Raw genomic sequence first — 16,469 nt, 5'->3', positions numbered from 1 at the left:
AACCCAAAACCCAAACCCAAAACCCAAAACCCAAAACCCAAAACCCAAAACCCAAAACCCAAAACCCAAACCCAAACCCAAAACCCAAAACCCAAAACCCAAACCCCAAACCCAAAGCCCAAATCAAACCCCAAAAAACACAAAAACGAAACCTAAATAAACACAAATTTTTTTAATCAAACATAGAAACCCAAACCCAAAGTATAAAATAATCGAAAAAAAAAAAAAAAAAAAAAAAACTAAATTCATACAAATCAGAATAAATTTGATCTGAGTTGTGTTAAGATTGAGTTAAGATTGATCTAAGATTGATCTAAGATTCATTCTAAGATTCATCCAAGATTCATTCAAGATTCATCCAAGATTCATCCAAGATTCATCCAAGATTCATCCAAGATTCTATTCTAAGATTCTATTCATAGATTCTATTCTTGATTCTATTCTACATTCTTCCGAACTCCGAATACCAAAAAAGGAATCACACTCTAAGTCGGACATTGAACCACTTAGAATATATTATACTCCAAGCGGACTATGAACAACTTAGAAATATTTTAGCAATTACACTCCAAGTTCCTTGCGGAACTTTTCGTATAATTTGCTAAAATGTTCCCTCCTCCCCCCCTGTGTTCCCCCCCACCTGAGGGAACACTCCTTGGTGCATAGCCTACCCGTGAGAGCACCAAAGGGGACAATGATCGAGAATCGAACACTGGCCCACGGTGATGACGAGCACACTAAAGGGTAGAGGGGTCAAAGGGCAATATTAATTCATACTGATTCAATATAAGTGTCATACTGAATATTTTCACATTCAGCAATGGACTCTAACTGCATCAGTACCCCCGACAAAAAGGAAAAAAATATCCCCCCTATCAGGGTATTCTGACTCAAAGGAAAAAAATATCCCCCTTATCAGAGTAATCTGGTTCAGGAGAAAAAACTCCCCCCTTACCAGATTATTCTGACAGAAGAGACAAAATTCCCCCCTTATCAGAGTAATCCAGTAAGAGAGAAAAAACTCCCCCCCTACCAGATTATTCTGACAAAGGAGAAATACTTTCCCCTTAAGTCAGATTTCCCCCAGAACTCAAAAGTCTCCCTAAGGAGTGACTAGAGTTGCCCCCCAGCTAGGCAACTTTCCCCCAGATCCCTGTCGTATCTAGACTGATATTATTGTGTAACTTTAAGATCTCAGCTTCTTGTCATTTAAGATTGGATTAGAATAGTTTTTTCTTTTTTTTTTCTCTCTCATTCAATTCTTATTGAAATAAACTATATCAACAGTCTCATCGTATTTTCGATTTGTCTTTTATTATTATTTTTATATTTGTTAATCCAATCAACTATCTTATTTTTTACGATGAATTCTAACAACAACAACAACAACAATAACAACAACATCAACATCAACAACGACAATATGTCGGATACCTCTGCTCCTTTCTCCATTAATGGCACCGATTTTGTCAACAACATTATCAACAACCATTTGGAACGTGATGTCATTATGACAGAACAAAACCATCAACCCTCTTCCACTTTTCAAAGTGGTTTGGGGGCCTCAACCTATGCTTCTCCTGAAGCTAGGGCCGAGTGGGCTGTCGCTGTGCTTACGCACAAGGCAGAAGAGTCTGAAGTGCTCTACACTCAAGCACTTGCTCAATTGGATAATTCTGATGAAGCTCGTGCCCATGTTCAAAAACTTTTTGAACAAGCACAAAAGGATCAACAAGCCGTCGATGATGGTCGGGCTATGTATGAACGTAAGTTCCCACATAACCCAAAGTTCTTTTCTTTCGAACGCCGTAGAGCTGAAGAAGAAAGAACAAAGGCTCAGATGATGAATCGAAGCCTCGTTGTTCCCAAATACCTTCCTCAATTAAAGCTGGTCAACAGTTATGAGGTTGGTAAAGAAATAAATGACAAGTCGTTTACTTCGACCAAACATTTTTTCAGTACGCTGGAAAAAATTTTCATTTCTCATGGTTTACAACCTGAAAATGAATTTCGTCGTTTGTTTCCAAGATGTCTTGACGGCGCTCAAACTTTCTTTTTTGAAGGTTTATTAAAGAAAATAAATGAAAAGTCAGATGGTGAAACAGAATGGGCTTTCATAAAACGTCAATTTATTGACAAATATGATACTCCAGCTCAAAAGTTTAATGCTTGGCATAAACTTGTGTCGATCAGACAAAATTCTAAAACCATCGACGAACATAATAAGATGTTCGGTAATTTGTTAACCATGACTGAATGGGAAACAATGCCTGTCTCTCTTCTTTCCAATGTAGTTTATTTAGCTACATTAAACCCAGAAATTAGAAGACAAGCAACGGAGTGGTTGATCACCCGATCTGCCCCGAATTTTGACGTTGATATTCATCAACTGATGCAAACCGTTGCTGGTATGGACATCCAAAGAACAGAAAACCCTAGAGGTTTTGCTCAAAAGCGAAACATTCAAAATGATGTTTCGTTTGTAAAGAAAATAAAAAAGGCTAATACAGTCTCTGATGGTAAAAGAACAGGTGTTCTTTGTTACAATGGTTGCGGGCAGATATACCTTCCTGGACATGTCTGTCCTAAAAAGAAACTCAACGGCCGAGATGGCAAAAACAATTTGTTCTCTCGTGCTGCTATACGAACCAAAACGGTTGTTCAAAAACAAGAAGATGCTGATGATAAGTTGAATCTTATGTCAGAATGTAAGGCTAAGAATAAGAAACAAAATTCAGTTCAAAATAATCAAAACATTAATCAATGTCTTATTCCAATTTATTTAGAACAAAAACCTATCATGGCTTTGTTAGATGGTGGTGCAACTTTTTCTGCCATCGATGAAAATTTTTGTTTAAAAAATAATTTTAAAATAATTGTTCTAAATAATAAAAATAAAAATCCAAATGATTGTATCCATTTAGCTCATTCTGATCATGTAATTCAGCGTCTAGGTTATACAGAACCTTTAGATCTTTGTTATAACGGGAAAACTTTAAAATATTCTTTTGAAGTAATGAAATTAACCGGTGATCAACAAGTTAGTATTGGAGCTGACTTAATGCCTTCACTTGGTATTGGTTATTACGGTTTAGTACAAACATGGGATCCACTTCCTCAAAAGATGGAAGAAGACCCTGATAAAGATAAAGAAATCCCAAATGAAGCACCAGCAGGTACAAAAGAAGAACAGGAAACATTCCATCATTTTATTAAAAACAGTTTAAAACAAAATCAAGCTATCCCTACAAATGCTTTTTGTACACTCCCTGAATCTGTGATATACTTACCTATGCCTAAAGGTGTATCATGTTACAGAAGACAATACCCCATCTCTCATACATTGAAAGAAATGGTACATCAAACTGTACAAAATTGGCTGGCTGATGGCATCATTGAACCTGTTCCTGCTAACATCGATAACAAATGGAATTCACCATTAACATTAGCACCTAAAAAAGATATAAACGGTAACTTAACTGGTAAGCGACCATGTTTGGATCCTCGTCATATTAATAAATATTTACCTGATGATCGTTATCCTTTACCATTAATAAGTGATATCTTCACAAAATTGAGTGGTGCCAAAGTATTTAGTACCCTTGATTTAAAAAGTGCCTTCCATAGGTTCAAAATTCATGAGGATGATCGTCATAAAACTACCTTCACATCAGTAGACGGTAAACAATATATGTTCAGAGGTTGCCCATTTGGTTTAAAACCTATATCATCAAAATTCCAAAGGGTGATGAGTATTTTATTCACTGATCTACCATTTGTCACCACATTTGTGGATGATATCGTAGTTTATAGTGATAACATGCAAAATCATCAATTACATGTTAAAACTATAATTGATAAGTTAACTGCCGTTAACCTACTACTCAATCCAGACAAATGTCATTTTGCACAAAAATCCGTATACTTACTTGGATTCTCTATTTCAGAAAATGGACGATCACTTGATGAACGTAAACTGCAAAATATTGACATGTGGCCAACACCGCAAACAGGCAAAGACCTTCAAAGATTTCTTGGTGTAGTCAACTATTTCCGAGATCATATTCCAATGATGTCAACTGTTACCGATCCATTGAATCAACTGCGTAACCAGGATAATCTAAAAAAGAAGTGGACACCTAAGCATGAGCAAGCCTTTACAATTCTGAAAAAGCTTTTGCAAAAACATATTACCTTATCACACCCCAACTTTCAAGAGCCATTCCACGTAGCGACGGATGCATCGAATGTTGGTATTGGTGCTGTCCTCTTCCAAAAAATCCAGGGTAAAACAAACTATATTGGGTTCATGGCAAGATCATTGTCCAAATCAGAGCGTAACTACTCTACAACCAAAAGGGAATTGTTAGCAATCATCTTCGCTTTCAATAAATTCCACCAATTCCTGTGGGGTAATCCATTCACACTTTACACGGACCATAAAGCTCTGATCTATATACATTCACAGGAACATATGAACCCTATGATGACAAATTGGTTAGACACATTGCTCGACTATACCTTCACAGTCATCCATCTACCTGGTACCCATAATATTTTACCTGATTATCTTTCACGCCTTTTCCCTGGCATGTCAAGGCTGGAAGGGGGTAATAACGATAACACGTTAATAAACAGATCTGTTGAAATAAATAGCGCAGATAAAATGGAACCACCAGAAGAAGAACGTCAGGAATTATTAAATAAAGCACATCTCTTTGGCCATTTTGGTGCTGAAGCAATCGTCAAAGCTATTCATAGTAACGGTATACATTGGCCTAAATTAAAAGAACAAGCAGTTGCTCTAGTTAGTAAATGCCCTTCATGCCAAAAATATAACATAGCGAAACATGGATATCATCCTTTACGCCCAATATCCTCAAACTTACCAGGTGACCACTGGGCAATTGACCTTGCTGGACCTTTACCTACAACAAATCAAAATAATAATTATATTTTGATTATGAGAGATATCTTCTCACGCTTTGTAATAATACGGGCAATACCTGACAAAAGAGCTGACACTATAGTCAATCAACTGATTAATGTATTCTGCGATTTTGGTATACCTAAGATTGTACAATCGGATAACGGAACAGAATTCGTTAACGATATGATGAAACGATTCAAGAAAGCAGCTGGTTTTGATCACAGATTAATAACCCCATATCATCCAAGGGCAAACGGTGCAGCAGAAAACACTGTAAAAACAACTATGAATGTCCTAGAAAAAGTAATAGAAGGAAATGTGAATGAATGGGATAAATATCTTCCGTCAGTACAATTATCTATAAACAACAAAATAAGTCAAAGAACAAATACACCTCCCTTTACTATAATGTTCGGTCGTAAGCTTAATGACTTCGTCGACTTTAGGGATGAAAGTATTAAAGAAGAAATGACAGAAGAAGAAATACAACAACGTATAAAACAAATGAATGAAGTGATATTTCCAGCTATACAAAAAAGAACGCAAGAAGTAACAAAGAAACAAAAAATGAACTTTGATAACAAACATAAAACTTTTACTTTTCCACAAGGAAGCCATGTGATGATAAAAAATTCACAACGTACAAAATTGGAGCCCAGATACACTGGCCCTTTTGAAGTGATCAAACAAAATCAAGGAGGTGCATATATCCTTAAAGATCTAACAGGTGATATCCTACCAAGAAATTATACACCTTCAGAACTAAAACTCATTTCAATGGATGAAATCATACCAGAAGATGAAGTGTATGAAGTACAAGCAATCGTACAACATCGCTTAAATGAAAAAACTAATAAATACGAATATAAAGTACGTTGGAAAGGTTATACACCAGAAGACGACACCTGGGAACCACATCACAATTTCCAGGATCCAAGAATCATCACTGATTATTATAAAAGAATCGGTTTAAAGGAACCTGTTCGACCTCAAAGAAAAAATAATAAACGGAAAAGAAATTGAACAGTTCTACAACCATCACTCCTATGAATAAAAAAACCATATCCGGAATAATCATGCAGCATGATGTATAATTCATGTTTTGTTATAACATTAAAAGATACAGACAAATATATAAGAGACGTCTAACAGACTGGAAGGGGGTGATGTCGTATCTAGACTGATATTATTGTGTAACTTTAAGATCTCAGCTTCTTGTCATTTAAGATTGGATTAGAATAGTTTTTTCTTTTTTTTTTCTCTCTCATTCAATTCTTATTGAAATAAACTATATCAACAGTCTCATCGTATTTTCGATTTGTCTTTTATTATTATTTTTATATTTGTTAATCCAATCAACTATCTTAATCCCATCGACTTAGTCAAATTTCGTCCAAGTTCCACACTCAGACTTACTCCAGGAATTTCTTCCCAGACTCCCCCCAGATCCATTCAAATTTCGCCCAGACTCCACGTCCAGACTTACCCCAGGAATTTCTTCCCAGACTCCTTCAAACTTCACCCCCAACTTTCAGCCAGGTACTGCCCCCAGCTACGCCTAGGAATTTCTTCCCAGACTGCCCAAGGAATTTCCCCCAGGTCTTACCATTTCGGCCACCTTCCAATGCGGCCTTACCCTATACATATTCTAGGGCTTGACATTAGCTCGGGGCATTTGCCACACTGAACATCGTGGCTGTGTAAAAGTCAATTTTTGACTTTTCACTAAAAGACTTATTCTAATTCAACCAAACCATCTGTATATGATACAGAATTCTTTTCTGATTCAGATTCTATTTTTCTTTTTATAGGTTCACTTGTTCCTTTTTGAGAAAAATTAAAAAAATATGCTTTTTACTGCTTTCAGAGCGAATATCTCAACAACCAATCGCAGTAGAGATCTCATTTAAGTGCCAGTATATTGCTTTTAAGTAGGATTACCCTTGGTATAAATTTGGTGGCATTTGGTCGACTTTAGTTTTTTTAAGTAAAAAATCACTATAAATATGATATGCTCACAAATGCCTTTTTTTAAATAATCACACTAATAACGCGTCTATTGAAGTAAAACTCACACAGTGGATGCAGATTTGTGTGATGATTATAAATCTATTCTTATTTTTTTAATATCGCGTCTTTTGGGCAAGTTATAAGCATTTTTACTTTTATCATAATTCATCATACTTACCAAAAAAGGTAATTAAGCACAGTCATTCTTTTTTTTTATAAAGTGCATTCATTCCTTCTTTTTCTTTCTTTTTTTTTTTTTTTTTTTTTTTTACAAGGTACATTCATTCATTCTTTTTCTTTTTTTCTTTTTTTTTTTTTTTTTTTACAAAGTACATTCATTCATTCTTTTTCTTTTTTTCTTTCTTTTTTTTTTTTTTTTTACAAAGTACATTCATTCATTCATTCTTTTTCTTTTCTTTTCTTTTTTTTATTTTTACAAAGTACATTCATTCATTCTTTTTCTTTTTCTTTTTTTCTTCTTTTTTTTCTTTTCTCACAAACTACATTCATTCATTCCTTCTCTCTTTTTTATTCTTTTTTTCTTTTTCTTCTCTCACAAACTACATTCATTCATTCCTTCTCTCTTTTTTATTCTTTTTTTTCTTTTTCTTCTCTCACAAACTACATTCATTCATTCCTTCTCTCTTTTTTTTTTTCTTTTTTTTTTTTTTGTATGCCGCGTTCCATTTTTTTTTTTGTTTACCGCGTTTCATCTTTTTTTTTCGTTCTCCTTTTTTTCTTTCCTTCTCATTTTTTTTTTTTTTTTTTGCTTCTCTTTCTTTCTTACAACTATTCAACCAATCCATTCTCAACCCTTTTTACTTTCTCTTCATCATTCAACTATCAAGGATTATATTAATCACCTCACATCATCACTTTCTTGGTAATCAAAAGTGTATTTTCTATAAAGTAAATCTGAAAACAAAAAACTATAACTGACGTTCCTTTTTTATTTCTTTTCTTCCTTTTTTTTTTCTATCGCTATTTCATCCATGCAACATCAACTATCGATTGTATTACCGTAAGATGGGTGAACTAGGTACAATATCACTATTAAAAGTAAGTTCCAAAAAAAAAAAAGAATTACTATTACTGTGGTTGACGTTTTCTAACATTACTTTATTTCTTTTCTACACGAATCGTTTCAAACTTTGTTATTTCATCCATCATTTATCATTTACCTCAAATAATATTTTTTTTCCAAAATCCTTCCTCGTTGGCGCTATAGACGGCTACTAGTATACAACGTAAGTCTAAAAAGAAAAAGAAAGGAAAAAAAAAAAAAGAAAAAAAGACAAAGAAATATTGATCCATGCAAAGTTACTCACCATGATTTTATGCCAATAGAATATGACTAGATGATTATACAACAAGGTCAACGAAACGAATGGACGTACAACTCGATGCATATACACGACAGGATCAATATACAGATGGATCAACTATTGGACAAAATCTCTCTTCTTGATTATCTCATGATTTTGGTTGGCTTCTCTGTCTTCTTCTTTTTTTATCATGGATGATTCTTTTACGGATAGTTACAATAATAGTAGTAGTAGCAGTCATAGATAGTGTTGTGCATAGCGTATCATCTTATCAATAAAGTCTTACCCATAATCATCAATAATCTCAAGTACTGTCAACAATTATCAGATAAAATAGAGATGGACAATCAATATATCTTTTTTTTTTATTTGGACATACCTTTTTGAATAAAATCAATTGAATAAAATAAAACAAGAATTCATCATTCTTTTTATACTATTATTTCCTATAGTAAAAGGAGTAGGATGAAGCATAGTAATAGTTCAGTTAGCATTGTGTACGCGTACATATATGGATAACAGTCCAATCAGGGTGGAAAGGCGAAATGCATTAGTGATGGTCGGAAATAGATAATGACTGATGATGGATGATACCTGTTTGAATGATAATAATTGATAATAGTGGAGATGATGATTAAACAATAATAGTAAATAGTGATAATGATTATAATATTTATTAAAAAAAAAGGAATGTAAATATATAATTGATTTACTAATTATATACTAAATTACTAGTAAAAAGAGTCAGCCAGAATAAGAGATAAAAGATCAAGAAGGTACTCCAAATTGATTGTAAAGTCGAATCCAGTTGAATCACATCATATACCCTGTTTATCCATGTTTTCTACCTTATAACAGTAACAGGTATACTCATTTTTGTTTAATTCTGTCATCTGTTGATCCTTTTGAACATATTGTATGTTCATCCATTTTGCAGATCCTGTCGTATGTCCATGTATTTTGTTGATCCTATCGTATGTCATCCATTATACTGGTCCTTTTGTATAGCCACTTCGCACAGTATCCTATTGATCCTTAAATTTAAATGATAAGTCTTCGAGTATCTAGGTTTCTTTTTTTTTCAGACGTACATTTAGTAGTAGCAGTAACAGTCATTGTCCAGGATACCAAGTATTGAGAAGAAAAAAGGTGGTAGTGTAGATTCATAGATGCCGTAGTAAAATGATCAAGGTCAGAAGAACGTATATATAAAAAAAAAAAAAAATAAAAGAAGAAGAAGAAAAAAGCACTTCTTTATTGTTTTTTTTTTTAAAAAAAAAAACTTACTTCTAATAAAGGTAAATATCATTGCCAATACGTCAAATCCTTTAATAACTAGTGAAGAAATAAAAGAACGGGTGAATTAACTCCTTGGGCAATTCAACATGTAAAAATTATTTACCTCAGAGTCAAAACATATAGTTTGTATACAGCTTGTTTCCTATCTTGATTCCAACTATCCTTTAGAAAATGGAAAAAAAATAGTGTGGTTAGTACTATGTTTCCGCGAGGAGGAAAGAAAAGCATATTTTTTGTTGCCTGCAGGAAAAAACGTTTCATATTCTGACTTTTGTTTCATACGTTACCAAGGAGATTCATCTTGTAAAACGAAACTCATCAGTTGCAGATTAATATCGAACGAAGGAGGATCGATAGGAGTATTTCATGTAAAATAGGAAAAGAAAATGAAAAGGCACAATTGAAAGCAGTCGTGAGTGAGAATTTTTTTTTTTTTTTTTTTTTTTTTTTTTTTACGGGGAAGAAAGTGGGAAATTTGTAACTTTGCTATTAAATCAGGTTTTTACGCGGCACATTGGAAATTTCAACTCGCTGTTTGAAAAATAAAATAGAGGTCTGCATTAGAGAGAAATACTTTTTTTCTTTTCTTCTTTTTCTCTTTATATTTCCTTTTGCCTTCCATTCAATAATCTAAAAAATATGGCTCTTCCCAGGGTAAAAGCAAAACATGATACTTTTATCTGTCAAAATACTAACCATATCTATATATTCTATTTGAAAAAGGTTTTCTTTGACATGACTGCGAACGGTGCACCTCTTGGCGTAAGTACAAAGATATGACATCTTTTATGTTTTGGAACGCATCACCAGTTACTAAACTTTTTTTTTTTCATCTTTTAGCGCATTGTTATGGAACTTCGTTCTGATGAAGTTCCCAAGACTGCTGAAAATTTCCGTGCACTTTGTACTGGCGAAAAAGGCTTTGGTTACAAGGGCTCCACATTCCATCGTGTTATCCCTCAATTCATGTGTCAAGGTGGCGACTTCACCAACCATAATGGCACCGGTGTAAGTAAATGGATCATGAAGCAAAATGTGATTCGTCTATTCACTCTTAAGCGTTTTACAGGGCAAATCCATCTATGGTCACAAGTTCGAAGATGAAAATTTCAAATTGAAGCACACTGGCCCTGGTATTTTGTCCATGGCCAACGCTGGTCCCAATACCAATGGTTCCCAGTTCTTCCTCACCACCTCGAAAACTTCTTGGTTGGATGGCAAGCACGTTGTCTTTGGCTCTGTCGTTGAAGGGTAAGTGACGGGAATGAGAAGGAAAAGAGGGATTCCTTTTTCTCACTTTTTTGTTTGATGTCTTATGTTATAGTATGGATATTGTCAAGAAAATCGAAAGTTACGGCTCTCAATCTGGCGCAACTACAGCCAAAATCGTGATACAGGATTGTGGTCAATTGTAATTAATCGTTAATTTAAGTACAAAGTTTGAACTAGTTTAGTCAGTATAATCAAATAAAAAAAAATCATCATGTTATTTTATTTTGTTTGTCTCCAATGATGAAAATGATAGACGGTGGACTGTGTGCAATGAGTAGCTGTCATTCCCATGTAGACAGCGTGTGTAGATGAGGATGATGATTAAAATTGGCAAGATTTGTTTTGTTTTGATTTGTTTTTTCTTTTCTTTTTTTCGTACTGGACAGCATAGCTGGTGAAACTATGGAAGGAACGCAGCGAAGGGCGACAAATGATACAGTATGAATGACTCAACGCAAACCTCGAAATAGTAACGGATCATCTTAGTATAAAACATATACACAACTACAAAAAGGAATGGCGACTACACTCAAAAAATGTCGAGTATAACCATTGATCGTTGTCGTTAATATGTTGTTTCCTAGATGAAGACCCAAGCGGACAGACAAATAAATCAAGGAGCACGATGAGAACAACATAATTTCCCATTACTGTCAAGTCCTTTAGTATCTTTTTTTTTTTTTTTTCTGGACGACAATGTTCCAGTGTGTGATAATACGTAAATGATGGATGATTTATCTCACCAACATTGAAGCGACAGTCATTGGAGTTCATCATTAAATAAGATAAAACATGAAGTCTTGTTTTCATTTATTTTTTATTTGTCGTTAAAAAAAACAAGTACATTATGTACTAGGGGGTAAACAAGGTGGAATAAAAGTTATAAAGGGTAATAATAATAAACAAATACGGAATGAATATAAAAAAAAACATGAGGGAGATGGATTGACTAAAAAAAAAAAAAAAAAAAAAAGGAACGTCTACGAGGAATCAAGAGGTATCTATAAAAGAAAAGATAAATTAGGATGATTTCCATACATGTACAATAATTTACAAAAGATTCTACTACGCGAGTAATACTTTACCTTCACATCGATTTTCTTGAGAGCTGATGACCGTGTTTTATATTCACTGGTTTGATGATCTTCGGTTTTATAGCCACATCTATTTTGCCTTTTCCAAATGTTCCGCTCGTCATGGTATTCAATAGTTCTTTTTTTTCCAAAGACATTCAAAATGCCAGGGCAGTTTTCCTTCGATTTCAATAACAATGTGTGAGATAAGGTACTATCTATAGAATTATGGCGAGTTAGTATGACCATCAATACAAAGATACATGATAGTAGAGGTTACCTTTGATACATGCTAATAATCCATATTTCGTAATTTCTTCTTTCGGTACGTTCTTTTTTTTTCCAAGGCATACATATATTTAACCAACATCAATCGGTACTACAGGGAGTTATGTCATAGATCAAGTTGTTGTGTGCGGGTTTTCTCGATCTACTCCACTATGGACTCCATCAAAAGTCTTTTTCTAATGGCCAAGTGAGCTGATAGAAGTTTGAATGTGCATCATTTCATCGAAACATCTCCAATTCCATCTTGAGTTATCGCGCGGTTTTCTACTGTATACAGAAACATCTAAATCAGCCAGGTATATAGGTACGACTATGTCAAGAACGTGACAGGAGAAATAGCATAGTATCAATATAAATGGACAAACAGAGAAGACAGAAGTAATACACATGCTTGTAGATAAATAAATAGTAACTGATGTATAATTCAGGAAGACAATGTAATAAACGGATTTCGACCAAAAGTAGCAGATAGCTGATCCAGAGCTGAGCCAAAATTGCACGAGTCCATAGCCTTGACAAGCACGTATTGAAAGTCGGCTGTGATTCTTTTGCTGTTGAATTGCCCTGTATATCTGCATTATCATCGCTGTTCTTGTCGTTTTCAGGACTCAGACTAAAAAAAAAAAAAAAAAAAAAAAAAATTCAAATTAGGAAAAGTTGGAGTATACATAATTGATCATTTACTTTCTATTATATTTCGTTTATGAGGTCGTATTGACATTCCAGATATATGGATTGTTGCATTGAAAGAAGGCGTCCGATAAGTCGATGGAGGTTAACCAACTGTTTTTCTTGGCCTTTGAAGATTGATTGAGCTTTCCACGAGTCTATCGTAATGAAGAGGAGAAAAAGAAAACAAGTTGAGAAAACAATATGGAGAAGCATCATTTTCAATATTAGGATTACCAAAGTAGTAAGAGACCTTCAAAAGTAGTTGCAGACAACTGAAATTGCACTGGCTCTCTAGTCAAGTCCTAAAAAGAGAGAGAGGGTTCAACCAAGTAGAAAGGAGGTTTTGAAACCTAAAAAATCAGGAAAGTAAAAGAAAAAGTAAGTAATCGTCCTTATACTTTTTTTTTTTATTTTATTGTTTTTTTTTTAAATTGACAATAATAGAATAAAAATCCATTAAGGTCATTGAGTTCTATATATTACCTATCATTTAGTCAGTATGGATATATGAACAAAGCGCGGGAAACGAGTAAAAAAAAAAAAAAAAAAAAAAAAGCGGAAAGAGAAGGAAGCAAAAAAAAAAGGGTCAGTGTGAATATGCGAGGCAAAAAAAAAAAAAAAAAAAAAAAAAAAAAAAAAAAAAAAAAAAAAAAAAAAGGTGTGTGAAATTTTATTGGCTCTTTTTCTTTTGATCTTTTTCTGGTTTACCTCTTTTTAAAAAAAATATCTCCTTGTTTTCTAATTGATGGAGGAATGGGTAACGTCTATTTCTTATATAGTTATACTAGAGCTAATAAATATGCCTGTTTCTTCTTCTTCTTCTTCTTCTTTATTTTACTAGATTCGAAACACTAATATCAATAGTGATCGGTTTTGCTCCTTTCAGAAAAGAAAACAATGTCTCAACATTATCTGGACCACGGTAACATTTATTTCTTAATATATTTAAAGGAATATGAATATGTAATCTTGACTATTTTTTTTTTTTATTTATTTTTTTTTTTTTGTAGACTTCAAAAAAGGATCTGAAAAATGGCTGCAATGCTCTCGTTGATCAATTATTGACTAGTTCGGACACCACGGTAATTTCGTTTTATTTAGATATGTGCCATTGGATCTTTAAAAAAGGACGACAAGACTTGATTGATCATACCCATCCTCTCTATACGCTCTTACATTGTCTCTCTAAGAAAATTGCTATTCTTCAACCATGGATCTCCCAACAGTTACAAGCTACTGATTGGGTAAAGAAAAAACAAAAAAAAAACCTGACAATTTGATCTTTACTAAACTCTGTTTTCGATGAGTAGAAGTTACTTTATCCATTTTTGGTTTGGCTGATCGATATTATCAAGATATCAATACTATTGGAACAAAATGAACAAGTGGTGGAAAAATGGATGGACAATATTCTAAACGAACAACAAGTGTCTGATATGGTTCCCAGGTTATGGTATCATTCTCATATCTCAGTGGTGCGAAAATCAATGGAATTGATATACTTCTGGATGAAGCGACACAAGGTAAACTAGCTGAACATACAGTATCTTTTTTTCTTATATATTGTTTATTATTCTTTATCATAGACTGTGGATATGACTTTATCACTTATTCAATATATCAACAGATGCAAAGCAAATCTATCACCGATTGAATGGTCTTCTTTTCAAGAAAGCAATCAAACTGATTTTTTCTACTCACCATCCTGCAGACAGAAAGCTGACACCAATCCTTCTCCTATGATTGTTGATCGTGAATGTATTAGTTTGTTGATTCAGAACATTGTGGTTTCTCTTTCGAATTTGATACAACGACAATCTGATCAAGTATTGGACAACGTATTAATCGAATCGATTCAACAGTGCATGACGAATTTTGAAGGCAAGTCGTATTGATATGAAATAAAAAAAAAAAGAAAAAGATTGTAGAAATAATACTTTTGATCTGATTCTTTTCTCTATTGTATTTACGACTTCAGATCCATTATCATCGCAACACACTTTATTAGAACTTGTCTTCAGCATGTGCGGCGGCAATGATCGTGTACTTATTCAACTACAACTTGATATCCTGGAAATTCATACTTATCTGGAAAGACAACAAACATTATCTTGTTTGTGGACTGATATACTGGTACCTTTTTTGATTCATCTCAATCCTCATGTCATGTTTATCTATTTTATGTACAAATCTGGATTGGACTATGAAGTATTGATTGACTTATTGATGAGCGGGGAAACGGATATGTTATTATATATGATGCGTTATCTCAAGTACGTGGAACGACATCCTGAAGAATTCATTCAAGCAGCAGATCAAGTTTTAGGATTTCGCAATGATCAATATCAAGGACAATATGGTGATAGTGATGGGACCGACACTTGTACTCGCTTACTGATGGAACTCTTTGATGATACCCGGATTCTCCTTCAATCTGATTCTTTTCCTTTCAATGCTTCTCCTTTAGCCAATCGTATCTCTTCGGTATTGGAATGTTTGAATCAGACTCTTCTTGGTTCAAGTTAGTTAGCTAGTTGGTTTTATTTTTTTTTATTATTATTTTTTACTCTAGTATCTTTAGTATGATGTATAATGAATTTCACCCTTATTATTTATATCCATATTCTTTTGAAATAATAAAAAAAAAAAGTACTTTGTCCGTTACCTATTATTTTTTTTTTTTTTTGCTGCATGATCCTATCTCATATTCTACTTTAAAGATGAGCCCCATTTATGGAAACCTCTCGATGGTCGTGACATTTTTTTTTTTCTAACGTTGCAAATCCAACCAGATCGATCAAATACATGAATATTCAATCATATCCATTGTCACTTTTTCAAAAAAAAAAAAAAAAAAAAAAAAAAAGTATGATGTTTCTTTATACATCATAGTGAAATTTTTAAAAAAAAAAGACATTTTTGTAAAATTTTAGCTTTCTACAGTAAAGGAGAAAATTCATCAGCCTCCATCTAACATCATCTAGATCAATCATCATCGTTACAATCCATCTGACAACGTTTTATTTATAAAAGTTTTGTATCATTTATTTTTATTATTATTATTATTCACACTTAGAGTGCCCCTCAAAAAAAAAAAAGTTCTAGTGGGTGTGAAATTTTAAAGTATAAATATATAGATGGCCTACGGTTCAAAAAAGATGTGTGCTGGTTGCTCGTGCCAAATATTGCTTCAAACGACGATCCATCATCTCCTTTTTCCTTATGCCTGCCCTAGGATTGCGTACCAAATGCCCTCGTCCTCTAGAGGCAGACACATAAAAAAAAAAGACAATGATGTATCAGTGATCGCTATGCTTTTTTTTTTTTTTTTGAAATCTACTAACTTACGCAGGTGGAGTAAAAGTGACAACAGAAACTCCCAAAGCATCTGTCATTGTAGTCTTCACTGGCACCATCTTTTGATGTTTTTCTGGATTACAAAAAAAAAAAAAAAAAAAAAAAAGGAAAAAGAAAGAATCAATCCTATATTCCATTGGCCATCATCCTGTTTTGTTTCTATATTACCAGTAGTCAATGGTGGCATGACAATGGTGATAGTTGTTGTTGCACGATATCTAGGTTGTTGCAAAACTCCATACT

The 16,469-nt window shown here is 33.6% G+C and overlaps 2 protein-coding genes across 2 annotated transcripts; both read left to right on the top strand.

Annotated features, from left to right (window-relative positions):
• Positions 1–10,203: 10,203 nt before the first annotated feature.
• On the top strand, positions 10,204–11,058 carry BX664DRAFT_389475 (peptidyl-prolyl cis-trans isomerase-like protein; the record flags this gene model as incomplete). The annotated part of the gene is made up of 5 exons (XM_051549541.1): positions 10,204–10,218; positions 10,288–10,326; positions 10,405–10,572; positions 10,634–10,815; positions 10,889–11,058. 5 exons carry the CDS (start codon positions 10,204–10,206, stop codon positions 10,977–10,979), a joined length of 495 nt encoding a protein of 164 aa, XP_051396135.1. The 3' UTR covers positions 10,980–11,058.
• Positions 11,059–13,568: 2,510 nt separating this feature from the next.
• On the top strand, positions 13,569–15,540 carry BX664DRAFT_362669 (uncharacterized protein). The gene is made up of 6 exons (XM_051548330.1): positions 13,569–13,626; positions 13,711–13,791; positions 13,880–14,113; positions 14,180–14,392; positions 14,456–14,750; positions 14,848–15,540. Exons 1-6 carry the CDS (start codon positions 13,615–13,617, stop codon positions 15,393–15,395), a joined length of 1,383 nt encoding a protein of 460 aa, XP_051396134.1. The 5' UTR covers positions 13,569–13,614; the 3' UTR covers positions 15,396–15,540.
• Positions 15,541–16,469: the final 929 nt, after the last annotated feature.

The sequence above is a fragment of the Halteromyces radiatus genome (genome assembly GCF_025201355.1).
Source record: "Halteromyces radiatus strain CBS 162.75 chromosome Unknown BX664scaffold_11, whole genome shotgun sequence".
NCBI classification, from domain to species: domain Eukaryota; kingdom Fungi; phylum Mucoromycota; class Mucoromycetes; order Mucorales; family Cunninghamellaceae; genus Halteromyces; species Halteromyces radiatus.
Note: the sequence above shows the minus strand (reverse complement) of the source record. Positions and strands in the feature narration are given on the sequence as shown.